The 26,946-nt window shown below is 47.6% G+C and overlaps 1 protein-coding gene across 9 annotated transcripts in view; it reads right to left on the bottom strand.

The window, feature by feature from the left end:
- Positions 1-503: 503 nt before the first annotated feature.
- The window catches only part of PPFIA1 (PTPRF interacting protein alpha 1), a 128,771-nt gene continuing 102,328 nt past the window's right edge, over positions 504-26,946 (bottom strand). For 3 of the 9 annotated variants that reach the window (XM_049892747.1, XM_049892751.1, XM_049892748.1), the window contains 9 exons: positions 17,887-17,968; positions 17,577-17,777; positions 9,735-9,910; positions 9,545-9,642; positions 7,643-7,818; positions 6,782-6,850; positions 5,044-5,209; positions 2,783-2,853; positions 504-1,864 (listed from right to left, as the gene is read on the bottom strand). In XM_049892747.1, coding sequence (XP_049748704.1) covers positions 2,795-2,853; positions 5,044-5,209; positions 6,782-6,850; positions 7,643-7,818; positions 9,545-9,642; positions 9,735-9,910; positions 17,577-17,777; positions 17,887-17,968 — 1,027 coding nt within the window. In that variant the 3' untranslated portion in view covers positions 504-1,864; positions 2,783-2,794. The other 6 variants (XM_049892749.1, XM_049892750.1, XM_049892744.1 and 3 more) reach the window with 4 other exon arrangements.

Raw genomic sequence — 26,946 nt, 5'->3', positions numbered from 1 at the left:
GGTCTCAGGAGCAGGCTTCCCCAGTCCTGGGGGTCAGGGCTCTGTGGCCCTGGGAGCCAGCTCATGACCACTTGGAGAGCGCAGGCCAGAAAGCTCGGACATGGCGAGGACACAACACACACCACGCACCCTCGTCACATCGCTGAGCCCTACAAGTGCCTGGCGCACAGGACTCCATAAGTAAATGGTGCGTTGCTTCTTAACGAAGCCGGGCCCCCAAACCTACAGTTCTGCCTGTGGCCAGCCCCATCCGCGGACTAGCTCTGGTTTTGGTTGAGACAGCCGACCCATCTCCTGTGCCTTTCCGGTCACAAGGGTCTTCCCAGGTCCCCTTCCCCTGGGTCTTTGTGACAGAGAGCTGGAAGCCACATCCTACACTTCCACCCTGCAGCTTTTTTCTTCTCGCCAGTGGTTTCTAGAACTTGCGCGCAGTGAGGGAAACCAGCTGCAGGTAGTCTCCATGTCATGACAGCTTGTTCTCAGTGTTTTTTATTGGCAGTGGAAAACGCTTCCGCACTTTATTGAAAGAAGGCAATAAATAATACTGTGATAAAAACAGTTCAAAAGCAGACTGTACATACTTTGTTACATCATCAAGAAGTTCACAAAAGACGAGCAGAGAAACGGACAGTAACATTGAATTGTACAGGCAAATTAAAGGCAGAAACGGAATCGGAAAAAGACATGCTCTGTTTAGCTCCATGTACCAGCTGCATAATAAATAATGCACCAGGATCTGAACACAGTTCTTGGGGCTCTTTAATATGCCTTTAGAAAGTCGAAGTTACACTTGCTACATCTGCAATCCAAAGTGGCCACATCACCAAAATCTACAAACGTACGTCTAGGTCCGTCCTTTAAACAGGTTTACAAACGATGTAGAAAGGTGACTTACGTAAGAAAAGTAAGGCTTTTATTAAAGTCGCGCTACACGATTTCCAGAATCTCGCGCCTCCGTCCCGGCGGTGCCCCCCGTCCGTGAAGCGAGAGCGCGCTGTGTGACCGGTCGTCCTTCTGTGAGCCGTGGTGCCCGTGGCCGGCAGGCCCCGCTCCTGGAAGGAGGGCCGGCAGGAAGGCCCAGGGGGCCGTCGTCAGCCCGGCTGCCTCGGCCGAGCGCCCAGTCTCTGCCCGGCCCCGGCGTCTGGTCGGTCACTGCAGACGAGCCCCCCGTCCTGCAGTCGGTAGTGTTCTGTGCAGTCCAAGTTTGACTAGAGGCTGATGTTTAACACCGGATATCTGAAGCCTGTTCGTGCTACAGAAGAAAGTATTCCTTGCTAGAAAAAGGAGCCAAGGTCAGTCATTAAAATACAGCAACAGTTGCTTGCAATGAAGTCTTCTTTCCAAATGATTGTCCCGGCGCTAGTTTACGCTGGCCAGGGGATAAGGCCTGCGGCTGCGCCATGACAGACACTTACAGACGTAGTAAAATCCTTTCCTCTCTCATGGTTCATTATTAAAAAATTAAACAATGATAATTACAATAAGTGCATAATTTACAAAAGCCCTGTATTTGTTCATAGGATTTATACATACAAGCCTTACAGTACATTCATCTGAAGGACTAAAATTAGGTGTAAGAACACGGATTGATTTGAAAGGATATTTATAGCCTGGATATACCTGAAAAAGTAAGTAACTATATAAATGAAGAGCCGTAAGTTTACATAAATATAAGAAACATTAAATTCTAAAATATTTTCTCTATGGTATTTGTGAATTTTTCACTAATTAAAAACTCTGTAATAAAATATCTCAGGGTCCACAGAACAAGTATGAAGAGATTCAGGGCTCCGCCGAGCTCTGAAGCGCAGTCCTGTCGGTCTGCAAGTGCCGCAGCGTCACCTGTAGAAGTAGTGTGGGTAAACTGGAAAACAAAACCAACAGAAGGATGCCTCAGATGAGCCGCAGTGCTGAGGACCCCAACTGCGCCGCTGCCCCCGGAGCCTGCCGCCCACTCTCTGTGCCTGGACAATCACTAGCCAACACACTGAGGCCCAGAAGTGTCGGCGAGTGCATTCCCTGACTAACTTCATTTTGCACAGGTCTAAAAGTTCCCGATTTTTTTAAAAAAGAAGAGAGAGATGAAGAAAGCCATGAAGTACTGCCGCTCTGACACTGACAGACAACAGAGCGGGAAGGGACACCAGGGCCTCAGAGCTGGGGGTCTGGGCCAGGTTAGTGGAGCCCCCTCTGCAGGCCCCTGGGCCGGGCCACCAACCAGCATAGCTGAGCAGGTCAAGGCCCTGGCCGCTGTGTCCCTGAGATGGCAAAGCGTGGTATCAGACAATGACATGGCCTCAGGAAGCCTCACACGGTACGTGATGACCCGCAGAACTCTGGGGTCCGTGTCAGTTGAGAACGGGCATCTAAAGCAGAGTGAGCCTGCGCAGGCACACTCGGGAGTCAGCAGTGTGCAAACCAAGTCGGAGCCCAATGGGCTTGTCCTGGCACCTCAACAACTCGGGGTGACAAAGGGCCCAACTCGTGTCCTTTTCTGCCATGTTCTACATGCTCCTCAATCTCCCCCCAAAAAACAGAGAGAAGGAAGGCATTACCAGGCACACAAAATAAGTCAGCACTTCCAGGGTTAAGGAAAGAGCAGAAACACGTCTTCTTCCTTAAAAACCAGAGTGGCAGAGCCACCTGACGGGCGCAGAGAGACCGTGTGTCTACTTGCTAACTTCCTAAGCTGACTGAAGCGGGCTCCTGTGCCAAGATCGCCATCAGGCTCCATGCCTGCGGAGCACGCTGCACCTCTGCACGGGGCCACGCGCTTACTCACCAACAGCAGGCGTTAGCAGGAGTAGGTCCGCACGGTGGCCGAGTCCAGCCTCTGTGTCCCCGACACGTCGCCTGTCCCGACACCGCATGAAGAGTGTGCAGAGCACAGCGTGCAGTTAGTGTCACACAGCAGTCACACGCGGCACACACGTCACATGTGGGGCACACGCACCTCCCCGCAGGGCACCCCGAGGCTCTGGGAGGCACTGTCTGGTGCCAGGGAGTGAGCTAGGAGGATCTGGGGCTCACCCAGGCCTGGTCCCTTCTCCCGCAAGGAGCCCTAGGATGCCTGGAGGGAACTCTAACATAGCAATGGTTTGGGGCACCATCGGATATAAAAGTGGCTTCAAAATGTACAAGTCTACAAATCACAGCTACTTAAAAAAAAGTGATGGCTCTGTCTCTCCTAAACTCTTCTGATGACTCACAGGCCAGCTGGACTCTTCTTTCTGACCTAAATATCGGCATGACTGCAAGAGTAGGGGAGGACAAAGACATGTCTGAGGGGCCTGAAGCCCGGTCTCAGCTTCTGCCTGAAACGACACAGACCCCTGATGTTGTTCAAGAAACACGCTGCCCCAAGGTAAGCCCTCTCCGCCAAAATCACAAGGGACTTTCAGCAAGCCGAGCGGACGTGTGGTGCTCCCGGTTTAGGCCTGTCCCCTCCAGGTAGGCCTGGGGTGCTTTCTATCACCATCCAGCCAAGGCCCAGGAGAGATGCGAAGATCGGGGCTGGTGGTGGGAACGAATCCTCTTTACAAATCCCTTATTGTAAAAAGCCACCAGGACAATCCATTTTATTACATTTACGCTTTGGTTATTTATACAAGGGCAAAAAGTCTTGTTCTCCGTAACACAATCCCTACACCGTATTTCCAGAATTTTTTCATTTATCCACACTCTAACCTCAGTGTTGCTGGACACCTAGCAGGGACAATGTGATTATAAAGAGACAAGGAGAAGCTGACGCTGAGAGGAAAACAAGGACGCTCACTGAGACTACTCAGTAAGTTGACAAAGATTAAGTTGAAGGCCAAGTTACAGTTAAAATCTATAAGAAATATCTATCTGCACACTCTTTGGAAGAAAACTGCTCATCCTTAATGAGCTGCTGGTTTTTCATTCCGTAAGCAGCACCGATGCACTGACAACAGTGCCCTGCTGTGCCACGCTGGTGTGGGCATCTCCAGCCTGACGCAGGCTTCCTCAGCGCCCTGTCCTTTGGGCGCCGCACAGGTGAGCGCGAGCCGAACCCACACCAACTACGGCCATGAGGGCACGTGGCGGGAGACCCATAAACACCACACGCAGCACGGTTTTGAAGACCACACACTTTCCGGGAGCCTGTCCCTCTGTGTCACAACGAAACTCCAATGCCACCACGCTACCACACGGGCTCAGGTGCTGTTCTAAGGCCTTATGTGAGTTACTCACCTACCCTCCCAGCCACCCTTGAGGAAGACACTACAGTGACGGGGGCACGCAGTTCCTAAGGGGCAGAGCCTGGCTGCAGACGCCGGCAGCCTGGCTCTCGAGTCGGTGCCGCACCCACTGCTGCACGCTGCCTTTCGGTGGATGAGTGTAAGGTCAGAGCTGAGAGGCTGTCCTGTCCAGAAGCCACGGGCCATCCTTCACCCTCTGTGCTCTAAAAGCACGTGGCTGGCTGAGGGTCAGCTGTATCTGAAACGGTTCTGGCAGTGCCATCTTCTGCTGGCATATTTAACAGGACAAGCTAGCTCCACTGATGACATCCCCAAGGCTCTCTTTCCCTGTCCCCCGTCCTTCTACAACAGGGAGATGTATAACGACAGGAAGGGTGGGAAGGAAAGGCGGAGCCTCCAAAGGGTGGAAACCGTACGTGATTTAAAATTCACTCGGTCACTTCCCCAGTGGGGAGAGAAGTCCCAGGAGTAAATGACACAGTGTGAAAGCTACCAAACAACTATTTACGAAGAGTCTGCTAGTGCTGCCTATCACCCCCACGTACTCACAGACACGGACATCAGTCTCACGCTCTGACAACACAGAGAGACGCCTGGCTCGGTTAGCTGGCAGAACTAAGAGTCAACTGAACAAGAATTAAAACTTTGGTAAACAAATGTTAGGATTAATTTTAAGACATTCAAACTTGGCCATGCAACAGTACTCAAAGGCCTCGCAGTATATTAAACAGGCTATTTGAAGATCATCACGAACGTTCCAGCCACAAAGCCGACCGACCACACACCCGCAAGTGACTGGCTGGCACCTCACGTGACCTACCGTCCATCTGCATCTTCTTTGGCTGCATAGAGGGTGATGACATCGAAGAAGTGACCCTGAAGTTCGCAGGGAGGGTCTCTGCTGAGCCAGCAGCTAAGCCACGAATGTCCTTTGGTCTGAATTTTTTCCGCCAGGAAGGTGCCCTCCTAAAGCTTTTATCATCATCCTGGTGAATTAAAGAATAGAAAAGAAGATGACTTTTAAGACAAAGGATGTAGCACACAGTACAGTTAGCCGTTCTTAAAAGTGATCGCTGGAACCTTTCATGTGTTTTGTTCACATGTATTTATAGCCTTCCTGCTGACCATATGGAGCCCTGGTGGCACAGTGGTTCAGAGCTCAGCTGCTAACTAAAAGGTTGGCAGTTGAAATCCACCAGCTGCTCCTTGGAAACCCTACAGGGCAGTTCTACTCTGTCCTAGAGGGCCACTATAAGTCGAAATCGGCTTGATGGCAATGAGTTTGGTTTTACGACAGCGTAATTTATGGTCCAAACGGGAAACCTCTGAGAGTGGGAGGAGGAGCTGGGACCCTGACTGTGCAGAAACCAGGACAGTCCTGGGCTGCTGGGGTCAGTTCCCCGAGCTGGCACCACGCTTCACCTCTCATCCTGCAGAATATGATACTTTTTAAATCATCAGTACTTTCTGAGTTTTTAAACAGCTTTTAAGCTTCTGCCGTTAAGACAGCGAAAAGCGTTTCAGCCCTGAGCTGCCCTACTCTGTCCCTCGTCAAACACGAGTTTTCCTGGGATCTGTTAGTGAGAATAATAAATAACACTGTGGAAATAAATGAGCCATGGTTTTGTATAAAGGGAAATTACTGCTGTGTGTGCATGTGTTAATACACTTCTGAAACATGACCCAAAGCACAGGGGCTCTGGGGCGACACCCAGCTGTCCCCAAATGCAACTTACAGGCTTCATTCCTGTGCCATACCCCAGGGGCTCTGGGGCGACACCCAGCCACCGCCAAATGCAACTTATAGGCTTCATTCCTGTGCCACACCCAATGTTCTACGATACTTCTGTGAATTGTAAAAAACTAAACTGCCCAAAAAACCACTGCATTATTAAAAATTGGAAACCCTGGTGGCGTGCTGGTTAAGTGCTATGGCTGCTAACCAAAAGGTCAGCAAGTCGAATCCACCAGGCGCTCCTTGGAAACTCTACGGGGCAGTTCTGCTCTGTCCTATAGGGTTGCTATGAGTCAGAATTGACTTGATGGCAATGGGGTTGGTTATTGAAAACACTAGTTTTTTTTTTTTTTTTAATTGTGTTTTAAGTGAAAGTTTACACATCAAGTCAGTCTCTCATCCAAACATTTATATACACCTTGTTATATACTCCTCGTTGCTCTCCCCCAATGAGACAGCACACTCCTTCTCTCCCCGCTGTACTCTCCTGTCCATTTAGCCAGTTTCCAACCCCCTCTGCCCTCTCATCTCCCCTCCAGGCAGGAGCTGCCCAAACAGTCTCATGTGTCTACTTGATAAAAACACTAGTTTCTTAATGCTCATTTGCTGGTAACTTTGTGAACTTGTGAAGCCGTCTACACGTTTAGAAGACACGGCCTGGCGACACGGTGTTCCTGGGTGTACACGGTGTTCCTGGGTGTACACGGTGTTCCTGGGTGTACACGGTGTTCCTGGGTGTACACGGTGTTCCTGGGTACACTAAAAGACATGTTCCCCGTGTAGAGTTAACACAAACTTGGAAAACATCAGATCAGAAACTCACTTCATCGAACCTTCTGTCAGTACCCATGACCAAGAGGTTGGTGAACTCCCTTTCCAAGACGGCACGAGCCTGGAATAATAACAAAATAAAACAGAAAATCCCAAATCTTTCATTAATGTAATTTGAAGCGCGTCTTTAAATCAAGAATTTTAAAAAACACAATACAGCTCTGAAAGTGCTGAGCCGTGGCAGCCCTGTTGGGGGCACGAGGGGGTTGAGGATACAGGGTTATTGGCAACAAATGACTGGTGTGAATTTTACTAAAACAAAAATTGTAATAAAACAGGAATTCTGATTCTCGAATGGGCCCACCACTCAAGAAGAATTACACAAGGCAATCACTCAGAGAAGCACAACCTCCCGCGGCGCCCCTGAAAACGCCTTTTTCCTGTAGGCACTAAGTCTGTCGCGTTTTCAAGCACCTGTCCTGGAATTAAAGTTGCTCCTTGTTTTGTATATTGCATGGCTCTGATGCTTACAACAGGAAACGGAAAGAGGACAGGCAAAAGCAGTGAGACGTTAGGTGCTGAGGGTCCTGAAGCAGCACGTGATAGATGAGGCGTGGAAAGAGATTACTAATTATCTCAGGGTTCTCCTTAAGTTTTCTCGCATTTAAACAAGTAACTAAATGTCCGTGATTAGGAGAACAGATTTCAGGCACTGACACAGCAGAGGGCACGCCAGGCTCGGGGGTCACCTGTGTGAGCCTAACACACCGACTCAGCAGAGGGCACACCGGGCTTGGGGGTCACCTGTGTGACCCTAACACATCGACTCAGCAGGGCACACGCCAGGCTTGGGGGTCACCTGTGTGAGCCCAACACATCAACTCAGCAGAGCGCACGCCGGCTCGGGGGTTACCTGTGTGTTCTGCGTGGGGATCTGTAACAAGAGTGCCAGCGCGTTGAAATCAAAGGTTTCATCTAAGGCCACGAGTGCGCCGTGCACACCACTCTCTATGAGGTTGTTTGCGTATTCTTTAAGCCCAATGGACAGGATCCAGCGGATGACTCGGTCGTTGCTCCAGACAAGCACGTCTGTGGGGGAATCACAGCAATGGTAAGGGGGGCTTCAGAAGGCTGTCCTCCTCACGTACACCCTGCAACGCAGAGGAAGGTCCCCACCGTGTTTCTGACAAAGGACATGGTCTCCACGAGTGCTGCAGACACGGCCCAGGGGACAGATGGCCACTCACTGCATTTAGACACGGGCCTCACCCTTCTCCATCCCCATGGAGACTCTTCCATTAGAACTGATTCTTGAAGTGAACCCAAGCCGGATGAAGTCACTATGGACACTTTATTTCTAGAGAACAGGAAATGATGGGGAACCAAGGAAAAAAAGAATTCAAACATCTCCCAACTAAGAACAAGTTTCACGTACAGACTCCTGTGTCCCTGAAACAACGTTCTTCACTCATAAAAGGACGGCACCACATCTGGGCACCGTGCTCAAAGCCACAGAGACCTCTGCCTCCAAGCTTGAAGACGGCGCTCACGTCGTCCCATTGTGAAAACACAACTTGAAGGTACTCTCCATCATATCAGAGATTTGGGGTGATCTTATACATTTGTAAGTTATCAAATTTGCTGTACCAGAGACCTAAAAACAGCCACTTTGTAAAAATACATCCAAATGATTGCCAATTACTTTCAAAGATGGCTCTTATCAATTGTAAAAAGATTTAAAACATACACAGAAAACAAACAGATTTACACAGTTTATCTCCAATGTCCTTTTCTGGATAAAAGGACTGACAGACAGACAGACACACACACACAAACACACACGCGCATACATAATAAATGTTAACTCACCATTCTTCTCACGATTCACATCACCTTACTTAAGGGTAATCACCCTTCAAATAGGGCTATTGCTCACTAGAAACCCTATCTTTGGCTTTAATTTCTTTATTAATAAAAACTCAGGATACAAACAGCACTATCCTCATGAAGGCGGGGTGAGGGTTACGTAAATTAACCCACGGCAGTGCTGGGAGCAGTGCCTGGCCATAAGCACTGCCCAGTAATTATCATTACCACGATGGTCATCAGTGATTTCCTTATGGTCCCCAAGTTCTGGGAGACCGAACTTGAGCCTAATGTCTTGTTTAAAACCAATCACTGTCCTTGATTCCTCTGGAGGACTGCCGGATGAGAAGCTCCCCCGACAGAGAAGGGAATCCCTTGTCTTCCGGTGAATGCCCCATGCTCACTTACCCCTTCCCCCCAACTTTGTTTCTAACTGAAGGGCCTCATCCTCTCTCCCCGCGGAAGGCTCCGCTCCTCAGGACCAGCTGTGAGGCTCTGCCTGGCGCCTGCCACAGAGCAGCACTGGGCTCCTCTGTGCCCCGGAGCCCTTGGACACATCCGCGGCAGTGCTAGCCGGGTAATCGCGGGGCACGCTGCAGGGCCCTGCTCGTCCGTGCTGCTGTTGCCACCGTAACCACGGGGCACGCCGCAGGGCCCTGCTCGTCCGTGCTCTGGTGCCCACCGTCTGGGTGGAGGAGTACACGTGGTGCCACAACGGGACATCTCTAAAGCCACAGGAAAAATGTGGAGCCGAAGACTTACCCTCCAGGCTGCTGTGAGCACAACAGGCGCAGCTCCTGAGGAGCAGCTGAAAACAGCCCGCTGTCATCTCCCTGCCCCTGTGTCGTGCTGCCAGCCTAGTCTCCACTGGCAGCGTTTCCCGACCACGAAAGCAGGAAGCCACTGAGATGCAGGTATGCACCAAGCCAACGAAACATAATATACTGGCCTTTTATCTCGTTCTGGCTCTCTTCCCTTTTTCTTTCCAGTTCCTTCCGGTCGTAATTTAACCTTCGCAAGCACATGATTCCACACTGGAAACTGTTTCTATGATTTAAAAGAAAAGAAAAGATTACTTAGAGAGGCAGCAGTTGAACAGCCTCAAAAGTGATCGGGAGCAGTGACTTGCACCAGCCTACCTGTGGAAGCTGTCCACCATCTTCAGCTGCCCCCGCAGGTCCTTCTTGGTCAGGTGGTCCAGCATCCTGGCATCCACCAGGCACTCCATGAAGTAGCTGCGGTACTGGGGCAGGCCCAGGCTGGGCAGCCACTCGTTACCAATCCACTCGTGGTTCATGTCCCCATAGGCGAGTGTCTGCTCGTAAGAAGCGGGGAGGCTCAACTCAGAAAATATCCAGGACGTGGTCACGAGAGCAGCTCAGAATCCCTACCCTGGATTTCTCATCTATCACACGCTCTCAAAGGCTGACTCATCTCTCATTTGCCACCTTTTAAATGCCAGTAAATTTTATATGAAAGAAATCGTACCATTAAAAATCTGACTCATTTGTGTTTTTAAATTTAACTTCTTTGCCAAACCACAACAAGACTGAGTACAGATTTCCTTTCTGAAATCATTTTCATTTAGTAACATAACAATAGAGGATGATCACGACTCATGAACAAGTTTGAAGGGTCAGCCTAACTGACACTCATTAAAAAGATCTCTGGCTCGTTTTTAATGCAAGCACTTTATTTCCAAATTCCCTACACAAAATTTACGTTAATTTCAAAATCAGAAAAAAAGTGAGCTAAAAAAAGCTTTAAAACAGAGAGAAACAATGCAACAACTGCAAGAAGCTGGAGGAGAAATGGACTGATCCACAATCCGGGTTGGGAAACCTCCACGCTCCTCCGTCAGGAACCGACTGAACAAGTAAGAAAAAACGTCAATAAGGATACAGACGACTGAACGGTACTAACGGACAGTGATAGACGCCTCTGATCAACACGGAAGAACGTGCAGGTCTTTTCAAGCGCGTACGGAGCATGTGCCAAGACAGACAAATCTCAGCGTATTTAAGAGAGAGAAATTATTCAAAGTATGTTCTCTGGCCCCAAAAGAATTAAATTAGAAACCATTAATTGAAAGATACCTGGAAAATTCCTAAATATTTGGGAATTGGCACACTTCTAAATAACCCATATGTCAAAGAAGAAATCAGAAGGAAATTGGAAAATATTTTGAGGTGAATGAACGTGAAATTACAATCCACCCGAAGTTGATGGGACACGGCTGCAGCGGTGCTTTGAAGGAAACTTACAGCATTGAATGCTTACATCAGAAATGCAAAGCCGCAAATGATCTAAGGTTCTACCTTAAAGAATTAGAAAAAGATCAAATGAAATCCAAAGCAAACCAGACAAACAAATTAAAAGATAAAAGCAGAAGTCAATAAAGCAGAAAAAAATGATAAACCAATGAAATCTACAATCTGGTTCTTGATAAATATCAATACATTTGACAAGCTCTTAGCCAGACTGATTAAGAAAAAAGAGATAAATGATCAAATACTGAATGCGAATGTCAGCAATGAAAGAGGGGCCATCAGTACGGATCCAAGAGATACGGAAAGAACACTAACGGGACGTATTAACAATTTCAAACCATCTAGAAGAAATGGACAAATTCCTGGGAATGCATCAACTGTCAAAGCTCACCTGGTAAGAAGCAGATAACGTAAATAACCCTATGTCTACATGAACTTGAATTTATAGTTAAAAGTCTACCCACAAAAAAAAAAAACCCTCTACCTCAGATGGTTTCGCTAGTCGATTTCTACCAAACATTTATGAAAAACCTTACCCAGCGAAACCTTACCAGTTTTATGCAAATTATTTCAAAACATAAAAGAGACTTTCTAATTAATTTTTTGAGATTGGCATTACCCTGACACCGAAACAGACAAAGACATTAAAGGAAAATAAAACTACAGACCAATATCCCTTAAGGACACAGATGCAAAAATCTATAACAAAATATTAGCAAATCGAATCAACAATATATGAAAAGGATAATACATCATGACCAGTGGGCCTTACCCCGGGAAGTTAAGTTGGTTCCACATTTGAAAATCAATGCAACTCATCATATCAACAGACTGATGTAGGAAAACCACATCATCATCTCGAAAGATGCAGAAAAAGCACTTGACCAAACAAAGCCACCATTCATTCGTGCAGGTCTGAGCAATCCGGGAATGACAGAAAGCCGCCTCACCTGACAAAGGGCATGTACAAAAAGCCTACCGGGAATATCACACTTCTAATGATACAAGGAAAGGGTGTCTGCTCTCACCACTTCTATTCAACATATACTGGAGGTACTAGACATGTGAGAAGGCAAGGAAAGAAACTAAGGCCCACGAACTGGAAAAGAAATCAGACTGTCTTGATTTGCAGATGACAACATGATCCAGGCATGAAATGAAGCTACAAAAGAGCTCTCAGAACTAGTGAGTTTAGCGAAGTTGCAGGATACAGGATCAACATACAAAAATGAACTGTATTTCTCAATATTAGCAATGAACAGCTGGAAACTGAAAAATACATTTATAAGGGCATCACAAAACATGAAATAAGGATAAATCTAACAAAATATGTGCAAGATTTGTACACTGAAAAAGACACACACACACATACATATCAGAGAAAGGCACCTGACATTCTCCAGCTGAGAACACTAAGCTACGTTCACAGAAACACTGTAGTTACATTTTGGGATTCGTGGAAATAGTCACTGTCAACCACCACCAGATTCTGTCTTGAAGCCAGGGCCTCCAATCTAATTTAATTATTATTTCTTCCAATCATGCTGGAGAGAATGATTCAAACTCCAACGAGAATGCTCAAATTCTAATAGAAAAAAATGTTTCACTGTTTTCTCTAAACAACCATGGGCAAGAAAAACATCAAACATTTCTGGGCAACTGTCAGGATATCTAAGGATACCACCAAGTTCTGGTCATAATTTCAGACTTCACTTGATACTTGTAGCATAAATATCTGGTGCTGTTTTCTTCCTTGCTGATTATCATGCGTCCTTAAATGGCTGCTGTCTAGAGAATTCCAAGGAGGACGAACCACGGGATTTATGCTCACTCGTAATATACCCTACCCACACTTTTTACATGGGTGTTAACAGGAGCTTCTGGAAGGGTCTGGCTCAGCCTCGGGAGACCCAGCAATCTCCTGGGCTGCCACAGGAGCCTTCTGACACAGGCACGTGACAGGGCTCTCACAGGCCAGCAGAGACGCTGCTGCAGTAGAATCTATTCCCATCACTGAAACGATGGCACCCAGCTCAGGCTGAGTGACTGTGTACACAGAGGAAGCCCCACGAGGGCGCGGAACATGCTCCCCTGCTGCCGCCACCTGTGTTACCAGTCGGCATCCAATTACCTGCTAAATAAACTCAGCAGTGGCATAACCGTCCCGTGGTGTCTCCTCCTGAGAGTCCACCGGCTTCGGGGGGCTGAGGTCTCACATCTCAGGGAGCACACTGTACCGCCTCTGTCCACGGCAGCGCGGGGCACTTTCAGAGACCAGAAGGCCACACTGCCCTCTCAGCTATGGGAGGGACGGCGGGAGAGGGGCGTGTGCTCATGATGAAGGCTGAATGCTGCCAATTCTGGCTGGTTCTTGTTCCTATGTCCATTGCAAAGTATCAATGTTGTGCTTATTTCATCTATGCTTCGTGCCTCAGACACACAGAATTTCATAACTAAGCGCTGCGTAGCGTAAAATACCTAAGAAATTACGAAATGTGCCCCGTTTAACTCGTGGTCATTGCTGGTCCTGTAAAGAGATGCCAAACTAGCTTAAATAATTAATGAGGCTATTTATCGAGCAGAGGCACAGAAAAGGCTCCGTAAAGGGGGGCGGACCCCGCAGGATCACAATAGCCATTGTTTTCTTCTGTTTAAAGAAAACAAGATGTGCTAGTGGCTACGCTTTCGGGAGGGGGGCCCTGCTGGTGCCGTGTTAAGTGTTCAGCAGCTAACTGAAAGGTCAGCGGCTCGAGCCCACCAGCTGCTCCGTGGAGCTTCTGTAAAGCCTTGGAAGCCCCTATGGGGCAGCTCGGCTCTGTCCTGTAGGGACGCTATGAGCTGCCATCGACTTGACGGCCACGGGGAACTTTAGGAGTAAAAACAGAAGGAAACAGACGTTTCAACCATCAACGTGCCATCAGGAAAATTCTGACTGAGTATTATTTCGATGTTTTTCAGATACACAATTCTTCTTCTGAAGTCCCTGACCTCCTGCCATTAGCGAGCGCCTCAAGTGCAGCCACCTGCCCACTGCTTTCAGCCCACGACCTGTCGCCAGAAGTGCAGTGTGGCACCCAGGGTGGTCGTGGACTCGTACGTGCGGAAACCGCAGGGACCTAACCGAGCTGGCTAAGAGTGTGCAGGTCGCCAGACAGGGGGACAGAGCTTTCTGTCATGAAGACTCAGGGAGCTGGAAAACCTAGTGCATTAAGTAAGAAGAGACGTAATTTCTGAGAACCCCATTAGTAAGGAAGCCCTCAAACCAACAGATTATGAGGACAGCAACAGTAATGCACCAACACAAAGACACAGAGGTGAAGTCACAAGGCCAACTTCCGTGCTCAGAAATTTATTAGAATACAGTTTTCCCACCAGCAGATCTTGTCATTAAAATTCCCAGCCCCCGGGAGCTGCACATACCACCTCGGCAGCAGGACCCTGTGACTGCTCGCACGTTAAACAAGACTACACTAATTAAAAGCAGATCCTGGCTCCATACAGGCAAAGTTCAAAATTGTCCATGAGACGTACTCTTCAGTCCTGTGCTTTGCTTCGACTAATACTTTCAATTCATTAACAAAACTCTGAAAATGCAAGAAAAGGGAACGACAAGCTTCCATACGCCAATGCTTTGTGCTGCTGTACATTTAGTGAAGAATGTTAGAGAAAGTCTCCCACCTGGGCCCAGCTTCCCTCCTCATCCTCCTGGTGTTACGTGGTTAGGAGTGCAAAAGAACAGAACTATTAGTATCGGTGAGCTTACGAGTGCAGCAATTCAACTTTGCAGCCAAGGTGCAGCTAAAAACTGAGCGAAAAGGTGAAAAAAAAAAACCAAGCGTCATGCAAAACTCATGCCAACCCACACCCCCATCTCTCATGCAAGGAGCAGACCTGCACACCCAGCACACCCAGGAGCCGAGACAGCTCCGGTCAGACACCACAGCGCGGTGCTGAACGGAGGGCTCTCCTAAAGGAGATGCAAGCTAAGTCTACTCTACAGACAGCGAGGCAACCCACGCTCAGTCCCTGGAAAAATCCACAGTGAGGTCAAGTATGAAGACAGTTTTACATGCTAAACCTGAGGGAGGCACTCATCTGGAACGACTTAACGTAAAATACTTTTTTACCCAACCAAAAGGCAAAGGACCCAGGCGCTGGTAGTGGGGAGGGCACTGAGAGGCGCACAGCGGCGTGCCGTGACTAACCGTTTGCGGCGTGGCCGTAAGGGTTTCCATCTCTTCGTGCGTTAACCAGACATTTCCTGTGGTCTAAGACGACCCAGGGGCACCCATCACATCCAGGGCAAGGAAGCAGTGACAAAGAGGAAAGGTGGCAGATACATAAGCAACAGGTACATAAAGGGGGCTGGTGAAGGCAAAGGTCGTTCTTCTTACGTTTTTCATCTCAATGTCCAGACAGAAAATGTCGGGACAGTGGCCCCACCTTATCACCACTGTACCGTCAACAACACAAGGAGAGCAGCACGCCATTTCTAGAGCTTTCGCTGCCATGCTTATCCCTGAGGTACATCAAACACACAGAAGAAGAAAATCGATTTTCTACTGCTGAAATTTAAAAATGATTCTCAAGTAACTATTAATTATGCTTAAAACATTCTTATCCCAAACAAAGCACAGCCACAAAGCAGCAGTGCAAACTCCTGCTCTGAATTACGGGCGGACTGTGCACAGGCGGGTGGCCGGTCTGCAGAGAGGCTTCTCAGTGTGGACAACCAAAGCCACGGGCCGAGGGGGCAGGCGGTAGTGCGGAGTAAATCAAAGATTGCCAAAGGGGTTCGGCACGCCAAAGATAACGGCACTACCTAACGAAGCAGACGTGAGGCAAATAACCGCCCCGCTGGCCTACTGCTGGCTCCTTGAGGGCCTGCCTTCTGTCCTGGGCCTGGCCCAGTGCTGGGTGTGCCTCATCTAGGGTCTATCCGTCTCTGTTCCTTCAATCACACTCAAAAGGAGCTACCTTTGTGAAGCTAGTTTATAAAAACTTTGGGGAAACCACACCAGCACCTTCATCTCTAGGAAAGCCCCGCTGGTATGAAACAATCGTGGAAGTTTCATTAGTTGGCTGTTTATAGGCAGGCATTCCTCAGGTAAAAGGGCCATCTAAGCAAGAGGTAAGGACACGGGCTGACTGCTCGCTGCCGCACTTCTCTCACTAGAAGACAGAGAGACAAGCAGGAAAGCTCTGAGCACTTGTTATGGGAGGTAACAGTGAGCCACGGGGGACACTCCAGGTCTTGGACTGCCGTTCAGGGCTCTGTCTGTGAGGGCTCTTCATTTCAGCTGGGAGAGCTTGTTTTCTCTGCAGAGTAGACTAAAAGCGGACAGTGGGCGTCAGCCAATGCGAAACGAGATTAGGAGGTGGCCTGCCCTTTCTCCCAATACCCACTCATGTTTTTTACAGCAGTTTGTAACTTTCTAAAGCAGGAGGACCTCTCGTAAGGACTTTCAAGGACTCCTCATGTGGAGAAGACTACAAGCACGGCTAATGTCTGGTGCACACGTGTGGATTTATGTACTGCTAAATCCTGAGCTCTGGGTCACAGCCTCCAGGACGCGACGCACCAATAGATCAAAACAGTCAAAGGCAGTTAGAACTGCAACTGGTGATCTCATCTTTTCTCTTTTTTATCCCTAGCTTTTGCAAAAAACTGCCCCTCAAATTGGAATTGGGGGAGGGGAGATTGAGAATTCTTGAGGGACCAGTTTGGATGAACAGGTAACAACCATCTTTTATTAGTATGTCAACTATATTTAAATGGATGCTTCTAAGCTGCCTAGTTCTCTGCAGCAGACAAAAATCTTCCTCCTTAAAATTATATTTCCACACTCAACAATACGGATGAACCCACCAACACACTGACTGAAAGAAGCCAGGCGGGGCTCAGGCCACCTTTCTTCTTTGACCCCACTCATATAAAGTTCCATACAGACAAAACTAGTCTATGGTGCCAGAAGTCAGGTGGTTGCCTTTGGGGGAAGGAGGAAGGACCGGAAGGCACAGAAGGGGGCCTCTAGGGCCCTGGTGAAATCCCTTTCTTAATGCGGGTGCTGGCTACACTGGGTGGTCTTTGACACTACATTTGCTTAGCAAATATCCTTATGGACAGTGTGAAACCTGACCACTAACTCAGGAGTCCCTGAGTGGTCCGACAGTGAAGCGTTCCGTTACTAGCCAAAAGGTTGGTGGTTCTAACCCACCCACAGGCTCCTTGAAGACAGGCCTGGCGATCTGCTTCCAAACGTCACAGCCTTGAAAGCCCTATGGAGCAGTTGTACTCTGCACACATGGGGTCGCCCTCAGTTGGAATGGACTTGACGGCAACTAACAACAATAATTCCCAGTGAATCATAAAATAAACAGGATGTGAAATTCACAGAGCTTAAGTATAAAGTACGCACTTAAAATGTTAGCTTTCTCCTCCTTCAAAGAGCCCTGAGACTGGTTCAATTTTGATAAATTAGTATGTAAGTTTGTGATAACCACTTCTCTACCTTTAAAAAGAACTCATCTTTTATACTACAATGACGTTATAACTAAACTTTTTACAAGTATGTAATATTTACTACCCAGTCCTCACCAATTCTAAGTTCTAGAGTTACCGAATGCTAAAGTTTGAAATCCGAGCTACAATGGAAGCGTTTCCCAGGAGCTGGAGAAGCTCTCGCCCCTGCAGAAGAGTAGGCGACGTACCGTCCTGGCCGTGGGGGGCGCTGACGGGCTCGTCAGGGACACGGCCTCCTGGATGGCCAGCCTCAGCTTCAGCCTGTGCAGCGGGTTGCTGATGCCGATCTCGCGCTGGATCTCCGTGTCCGACAGGGCTGACATGATCGCCCCGCTTTTCACATTCGCTCGGCAAGCGGCCACGTACCAGGCCGGCATCCCGACCCAGAGCTGGAGACAGGGAAGGGAAGGGCAGAAAGTCATGTCGTCTGAGAAATGGATTCACGAGTTTATATACAGGAGGCAACACACTGGACTTGGTATGAAAACAACGATATACCTCCAGCCACACGACGACAGTTGGCCCGTCCCACTGTGCAAAAGGTAAACCCTGTCTTCGGGCTTCCTCAAGCAATTCGTGCCTGCAAACAGCAAGACAGTCAAAATTTAACAGCATGACTAGACGCACACATAAGACAAGTGAACAAAAATATTCTCTTTAAAATCTTCCAAAACTATAACAGGAAGGATCCTTTTCCTTTCACCTCCCACGTCTTTAACATCATCACTATCCATCTGTCATGGATTGAACTATGTCCCCCAAAATGTGTGTCAACTTGACTGGGCCATGATTCCCAAAACTGTGTGACTGTCCATGATTCTGTCATCTGATGTGATTTTCCTGTGTGTTGTAAATCCGATCTCTGATATTAACGAGGCAGGATTAGAGGCAGTTATGTTAATGAGGCAAGACTCAATCTACAAGATTGGGTTGTGTCAATCTCTTTTGACATACAAAATAGAGAAGCGAGCAGAGAGACATGGGGACCTCATGCCACCAAGAAAGCAGGGCCAGGAGGAGAGCGTTATCCTTTGGACCCACTGTCCCCGCACTGAGTAGCTCCAAGACCAGGGGAAGACTGATGACAAGGACCTTCCTCCAGAGCTGACAGAAAGAGAGAGGCTTTCCCTGGAGCTGGCACCCTGAATGTGGGCTTGTAGCCCACTAGACTGTGAGACTATAAATTTCTCTTTGTTAAAGCCATCCACTTGTGGTATTTCTGTTACAGCAGCACTAGGTGACTGAGACACCATCCACTGTGGTATTTCTGTTACAGCAGCACTCGGTGACTGAGACACCATCCACTGTGGTATTTCTGTTACAGCAGCACTAGGTGACTGAGACACCATCCACTGTGGTATTTCTGTTACAGCAGCACTAGGTGACTGAGACACCGTCCACTTGTGGTATTTCTGTTACAGCAGCACTAGGTGACTGAGACACCGTCCACTGTGGTATTTCTGTTACAGCAGCACTAGGTGACTGAGACACCATCCACTATGGTATTTCTGTTATAGCAGCACTAGGTGACTGAGACACCATCCACTTGTGGTATTTCTGTTATAGCAGCACTAGGTGACTGAGACACCATCCACTGTGGTATTTCTGTTACAGCAGCACTAGGTGACTGAGACACCGTCCACTGTGGTATTTCTGTTATAGCAGCACTAGGTGACTGAGACACCATCCACTTGTGGTATTTCTGTTATAGCAGCACTAGGTGACTGAGACACCATCCACTGTGGTATTTCTGTTACAGCAGCACTAGGTGACTAAGACGCCATCCACTGTGGTATTTCTGTTACAGCAGCACTAGGTGACTGAGACGCCATCCACTTGTGGTATTTCTGTTACAGCAGCACTAGGTGACTGAGACGCCATCCACTGTGGTATTTCTGTTACAGCAGCACTAGGTGACTGAGACACCGTCCACTGTGGTATTTCTGTTATAGCAGCACTAGGTGACTGAGACACCATCCACTGTGGTATTTCTGTTACAGCAGCACTAGGTGACTGAGACACCGTCCACTGTGGTATTTCTGTTACAGCAGCACTAGGTGACTGAGACACCATCCACTGTGGTATTTCTGTTACAGCAGCACTAGGTGACTGAGACACCGTCCACTTGTGGTATTTCTGTTACAGCAGCACTAGGTGACTAAGACACCATCCACTGTGGTATTTCTGTTATAGCAGCACTAGGTGACTAAGACACCGTCCACTTGTGGTACTTCGGTTACAGCATCACTAGGTGACTAGGACGCCACCCACTTGTAGCATTTCTGTTATAGCAGCACTAGGTGACTAAGACACCGTCCACTTGTGGTACTTCGGTTACAGCAGCACCCGGTGACTGAGACACCATCCCCATGTGGTATTTCTGTTACGGCAGCACTAGGTGACTAAGATACCACATAATGCCAGTTTTCCACCTACACAAAGAATGCCTGGGCTCCCCCTGAGTCTGCAGAATCATCTCCTCACAGAAGGAAAGAAGTATCACCAACCTAAAAAACAAGGGAGGCTGCATATCCAAGCAAATAGCAAATTCGAGGGAAAGCATTTCCTTTTTAAGTAACATCTAGGTAAAGGAAACCATATCCCGGTCTGAACAAAGAAGTCTATCTCTGTGAGAGCCTTTCAAGAATGTGAATAACACAGGTTTTAACACTACGATGGTCTAAAGTAGCACGCAAGTAACGAGTGGATTTTGGCTGTTGCTATTCTACATTGCTGTCATGGATTGAATTATGTTCCCCCAAAAATGTGTGTATCACTGATTTGATCTGATGGTAAACCCACTCACCCACTGCCGTCGAGTTGATTTCAACTCACAGCAACCCTACAGGACAGAGTAGAACTGCCCCATAGTGTTTCCAGAGCTGTAAATCTTTATGGAAGCAGACTGCCACATCTTTCTCCCACAGGTGGCTAGAGGGTTTGAACCATTGACCTTGTGGTTAGCAGCTGAGCACTTAACTACTACCCTACCAGGGCTCCTCATACGATGATAGGCCGAATGTTTATGAAGAGCAGCAACTGACTGTGGTGAGCCTTGTACACCTGTGCATCCAGGCTTTTACACACACTATCAAGCTCTGGAAATAAGGCTGCAGAGGCCCAAGGTGGTGTGTGGGTTATGAAAGAAGGACCCCGTACTACACCATCTAGACTGGAGTACAGTGTGGGGCAGCAGACAGTCTATAAGTGCTGCCCAGGCTGGAGCCAGCGGCACAGTGAGCCAGGCTGTCTACACTCTATCTCTGCAGTGGGGACCTGTTCCAATAGAGGGAGGTGTTCAGATCGTGAAGCCCAGGGGTGCTCATGTTCAGAGAGATTTCATGGACCCTGCTGTCAGTATGGATCATACTGGAAAACATACTGCCTTCTGTAGAGATAAACCCCAAATTCTGTAGGAATTGTAAGAAGAGTGCCTATTTTGAAATGACATTTATGTGAAAAGTGAGCAGTTTGTGTAATAAATTTGAAGTAGCAGTTTCTCTCAGAAACATCAACGGACAACAAGATAATTACACTTTCTGGGGAGCAGAAGACTGAGAGAAATAGGATTATTTCTGATTCTGGGTAGACAGTAAAAGGAAATTGCTTACAGAACAAAGAATTATGGTTATTTTTATTGGAGAAGATAAGAAAATAAGATAATAGACTGGAGGTTACTGAGTAGCATTATTTTTAGGGAATATTAATTCTTACCCTGAGTTCTGAAAAAAGACCAAGAAGTCCTAAGAAGTTCACAAAAATGTCCTTCAAATTTCCCCAGGCTACACCCACCTGAGGGTATAATTTACAAATACGGACTGGTCAGGTTATCTCTCAGCTGGTGGTTGATAGTTTGTCCAGCTGGCCTGGCTGCTCAGCATGTTCAAAATAAAAAGACTAAAAGGGTGAATTTAAAGACACAGAGAACTCAGTGAGAGGTGACAGGAATTCAAGGTAACATCAACTCCTCGACTGTTCAGGAGAGGGCCAGCAAACAGCCGGATGCGATTTGAACAGCAGATTCTTTCCAGGCACAAGCTAAGTGTTTGGGACTCTGCTGGTTTCTCACTTCAAGGGAAGTGCGACAAGGATTTATGGATTCAGGTTTTGTGGAGCCTGAAACTTATACAATGGGGGAGATGCTACTCAAGAAAAATAATACAAAACTAAAAACCCCAGTGCCGTTGAGTCGATTCCGACTCATAGCGACCCTATAGGACACAGTAGAACTGCCCCAAAGAGTTTCCAAGGAGCACCTGGAGGATTCGAACTGCCGACCCTTTGGTTAGCTGCCGTAGCACTTAACCACTACGCGACCAGGGTTTCCAAATACAAATACAAAACCAGGAGTACAGAAGTAGATGCAGAGCCTTAGAAGGGGCTCATGCAAGTGAGGAGGCCTGAAGCTTAAGGTTCAGAGTTTCGTGGTAAATCTGCCTCTGAGTGCAGAGACGGTGCCCTGCCAGTTCTAAAGGAAGGTCATTCCAGGGGAGTAAGAGCTATAGGAAGAAGGCAAGGACTTGGCTGAAGATGGATCAGTAGTTCTCAGCCAGGACTAAATGTCACAGTCACTTCCTGGGGGACTTCTAAAAGAACCATACATGGAATCAATCCCTAGAAATTATGACCCAAAATTTCTGGGGTGGTGGCAGGTATTGGTATTTTTTAACCCCTCTGTCCCTATGTATTAATAGATAAAAATAATAGTGACAAAGATGGTTTCGTAGCTACCATCTATGAAATATCTACTTTGTATGAGAAGATACTGTATCAAACACTTCACAGGCATTATCTTCTTAGCACTCAGAACCCTCAGAAGCATGTGTATTATCGCCATTTTAACAAGAAGGATCCTGAGGCTTGTTTTTAGTTGCCCTCAAGTTGGCTCCAACTCATGGCGACCCATCCCATTTCCTGGTTTAAACTTTTGAGCTCCTGTTACTCAGCCATCAAAAAGAAAGGTCTGCATCTGTTCTCAGTTTCTTATAGCACTTAACTTGGAATTGCTTACTGATGTTTCGGTAGCCCCGTTTTTCCCCCGATACCTGGACAATTCCAGGCCCTGGGAACTGGATGAATCCACACCAGTCCAGGGGCAATTTGAGATGTATCATAAACTGCACTCAAAACCACCTGCAACTCCTGACCGCCAACCAGGATCCCAAGAGAAAGTTTTGTTGTTGTTGTTAGGTGCCGTTGAGTCAGTTCTGACTCAAAGCGACCCTATGCACAACAGAACGAAACACTGCCCGGTCCTGCGCCATCCTTACAATTGTTGTTATGCTTGAGCTCATTGTTGTAGCCACTGTGTCAATCCACCTCGTTGGGGGTCTTCCTCTTTTCCACTGACCCTGTACTCTGCCAAGCATGATGTCCTTCTCCAGGGACTGATCCCTCCTGACAACATGTCCAAAGTATGTAAGATGCAGTCTCACCATCCTTGCTTCTAAGGAGCATTCTGGTTGTACTTCTTCTAAGACAGATTTGTTCATTCTTTTGGCAGTCCATGGTATATTCAATATTCTTCACCAACACCACAATTCAAAGACGTCAATTCTTCGGTCTTCCTTATTCATTGTCCAGCTTTCACATGCATATGATGCAATTGAAAATACCACGGCTTGGGTCAGGCGCACCTTAGTCTTCAAGGTGATATCTTTGCTCTTCAACACTTTAAAGAGGTCCCTTGCAGCAGATTTACCCAATGCGATGCGTCTGGTAATTTCTTGACTGCTGCTTCCATGGCTGTTGATTGTGGATCCAAGTAAAATGAAATCCTTGACAACTTCAATCTTTTCTCTGTTTATCATGATGCTGCTCATTGGTCCAGTTGTGAGGATTTTTGTTTTCTTTTTTTTTTTTTTATGTTGAGGTGCAATCCATACTGAAGCCTGTTGTCTTTGATCTTCATTAGTAAGTGCTTCAAGTCCTTTTCACTTTCAGCAACCAAGGTCGTGTCATCTGCATAACTCAATTAACAATCTACGGAGCAAGTTTAGGCATCTTTTTTTCCTTATCTAGCTGGCCACTAGCTCCCAAATCAACCAGGTTCCCCGTTGTCTTCAGGCCAATAAAATTCATGATGCCCAGCCAAACTTCCTGATATGCCTGGATATGGGAGAATTCCCATGGTGGGCGGGGATGCTAAATAGGCAGCTGAGCTACAGAGGAAGGAGCATGAAAGATGGAGTCAAAAGCCCTGGATTCAAATCCAGCTCCAATGATTTCTACTTATGGGCCCTTGGACAAGTCAGCCTCTCTGTAATTTCCTATTTAAGTGGAGTTAAAATGCCTCGCTGATGCAAATTTTAAAGGTGGTAATGCTCAAGAAAAAAGGAAAGAAAGAAAAAGAAAAGCTTTTGAAACATGAGTGTCATATGGGGATGTCTAATATATTTTCAAATCCTGTTTTTAAATAAAGATACTTCCCTTTCTCAAAAAAAAAAAAAAAATGTGTGTTATCACTTTGGCTGGGCCATGATTCCCAGTATGGTGTGCTTGTCCTCTGTTCCGTGATTGTAATTTTACATTAAAGAGGGTTAGGGTGGGATTGTTAACACCCTTACTAAGGTCACATCCCTGATCCAGTGTAAAGGGAGTTTCCCTGGGGTGTGTCCTACACCATCTTTTTTCTTACAAGAGATGAAAGGAAAGCTAGCAGAGAGTGGGGGACCTCATACCACCAGGAAAGCAGTGCCGGGAGCAGAGTGCATCCTTTGGACCCAGGGTTCTTGCACGGAGAAGCTCCTAGTCTGGGAGAGGACTGATGAAAAGACTGACAGGGAGAGAAGGCCTTCCCCTGGAGCTGATGCCCTGTTCGGACTTTTAGCCTACTTTACTGTGAACAAATAAATTTCTTTTGGTTAAAGCCATCCACTTGTGGTGTTTCTGTTATAGCAGCACTAGATGACTAAGACAGTTGCTATTTAGGTAAAGGGGGTCCCTGGGAGGCAGAAACGGTTAAGCGTGACACTACCCACTGAAAGGTCGGTAGGTCCAACCCACCTAGAGGTACCTCAAAAGGAAGGCCTGGCAATCTGCTTCTAAAAAAATCAGCCACCTAAAACCCCATGGAGCACAGTTCTACTCTAACACACTCGGGGTCTCCATGAGTTGGGGTTGACTCAGTGGGAACTGGTTCACTCAGTTAAATAGGCATTTGCTAAATTACATCACTGGGCCATCCTCTGTGCTAACCCAGAGGCTTCACATCGCAAGATTTTAAGTCCCGGCCACATTCCTCAGAGCACTCAGGGTAGGTCATGAAGCACGGTTCCGAACGCAACCCCAACGCCCACAGGGAGGGCAGCAGCGGCCCTGGCTGCACAGGCCTGTATCTGGTCAGGCATACTCCAGACGCCTTACTTTTAAATACCCAGACCAGAATTTTACCACATTAATATCTTTAAAGATGATTTTGTCCAATGATATGTAGTTTGATTATGAAATAACACTATAAACTCTGAAGTTCATCTTCCATAGTGTTCTTTACCCATGAGGCTTCCAAAAAGGGACTGGTATTTTAAAAATGAAAAGCAGAGGCAAGAAGGTGTGACTGGGGCTCGGACGACGGGCACATTTACAGGGAGTCCCTGACTTAAGATGTCTTTGAGTTACGATGAACTGCACTTACGACTGTCTGGTTTTTTGTGTGTGTGCATCTTAATGTTAGTAACGTGTGGTACATACAACGTAGCAGTGCATCACCTGCTGATGTTATTATTCTCAGATGTCCGAGGTTATGAGTTACAAAGACACCGATAATAAAAGGCAATTGATAATGGGAACAAAGGAGGTGTCTGACTTACATCAAAATCAACTTAACAAGAGAGTCGTCGGAACAGAACCCTGTGGTAAGTCAGAAATTATCTGTACTCAGGTGCCCCCAGTCATTTTTAAATTCCCAGGTCATTTTTAGCCATCTCATTTTCTGCAATAATTTCCGCAGAACATACCACAGAATCTTCCATTTCTGAAGGTAAATACTGGCTCTTCGATAAATGTAAACAGTAGTAGGCTTTTTCTTAAGACCGTGGCGCCCATGTACAATAAAGCACATCTTTCTAAACACAATGTTCCACATAAAACCTCACGTAAATGTCCCTTAATTCAAGCTTAGGCTCCCAGGGACATAAAAATTATAATTACCTAGGAATAATCGTACCAGAGAATACAACAAATTCTTCAGTATCTCCAGCAGAATAAAACGCAGGTTTTCTAATTCAAACAAGCAAAGCCCCAGTCACAAATGAAGAAAGAAGCCAAGTCCGCCCCAAACTGATCATGACGCTGAGTGCTGGAGAAAGAGGGAAAGGAGCGCCTCACCGGGCAGAAGGAAGCACCCATTTGCTGATTTAGATGCTACTTTCTTCTCCCTGAAGATGAATTCTCCTCAAAGGTGGCCGCTACTTCTTACTTAAAGACGTATGTAAGCCACGCTGAAGTAAAACGAGTCATTCCCTGGCAGACCAGACCTCGGTGGGAGACCTGAGCTCTGCTAACCCTCGTCAGGGATAAAGCCCTTGAACGTCCTCAGACTAGCCAAGGACAGTCGAGGTTCCCTGCTGCCAGAGCTCAGGAGGGAGCCAGGCAGGGAAATGACCGGGGCACTCTGCCACGGCCTGCACTTGACAACATTTAAGGGACACTCGCTGATCTGATCCCAACGCCTGGAGGCGGCTACTGTTAACATTCTGGTGTCCGTCAGTCTGGACCTAGCCTGCATCCTCCTTCTGGCAGTGGCTTAGATAAACGTTTTTGTAAGGGTGTCCTTCTGATCAGGCCCAGCGTCCAGGTGAAAGGTAAGCCAGAGGGGTAGGAAAATCCACCGCAGAGACTGGGGAAGTAGGGGAGAAGAGACTGGAGACCCCAGCTGGGTGGCTGGCCCAGGTCTGTGTCACGGTTGCCACGCCATCAGGTCAGTCCACCACCCTTGGGTGGGCCTTCACCCCAGGCGGGATTACCAGAGCCTGGTTTTTCTCTGGAGATGACGGTCCTCAACCCTGGGCAGAGGGGCCCCCTGCTGAGCAGCTGTGCAGGGGGATGTGGGAGGCAGACGCCGAGTCTGAGGGCGCAGACCCCAGAACCTGGAGGTACCCTGGCCAGGCCACTCCTGCCCTCAGAGTTGCTTGGCTGCACCAACAAAGACACTCCTCAGCTGTCTGAGGTCCTCTACTGGTCCCACCCCGTCTGGAGCAAGGGAGAATGAAGAAAACCAAAGACACAAGGGAAAGACGAGTCCAAAGGACTGAGGGACCACAACTACCAAGGTCTCCACCAGACCGAGTCCAGCACAACTAGCTGGTGCCTGGCTACCACCACTGACTGGTCTGACAGGGATCACAATAGAGGGTCTCAGACAGAGGTGGAGAAAAAAGATAGAATAAAATCCTAACTCACAAAAATAGACCAGACTTACTGGTCTGACAGAGACTGGAGAAACCCCAAGAGTATGGCCCCTGGACATCCTTTTAACTCAGTAATGAAGTCATTCCTGAGGTTCACCCTTCAGCCAAAGATTAGACAGGCCCATAAAACAAAAAGAGACTAAAGGGGCAC

This window comes from Elephas maximus, chromosome 7 (assembly GCF_024166365.1).
Source record: "Elephas maximus indicus isolate mEleMax1 chromosome 7, mEleMax1 primary haplotype, whole genome shotgun sequence".
In the NCBI taxonomy this organism is placed as follows: domain Eukaryota; kingdom Metazoa; phylum Chordata; class Mammalia; order Proboscidea; family Elephantidae; genus Elephas; species Elephas maximus.
Note: the sequence above shows the minus strand (reverse complement) of the source record. Positions and strands in the feature narration are given on the sequence as shown.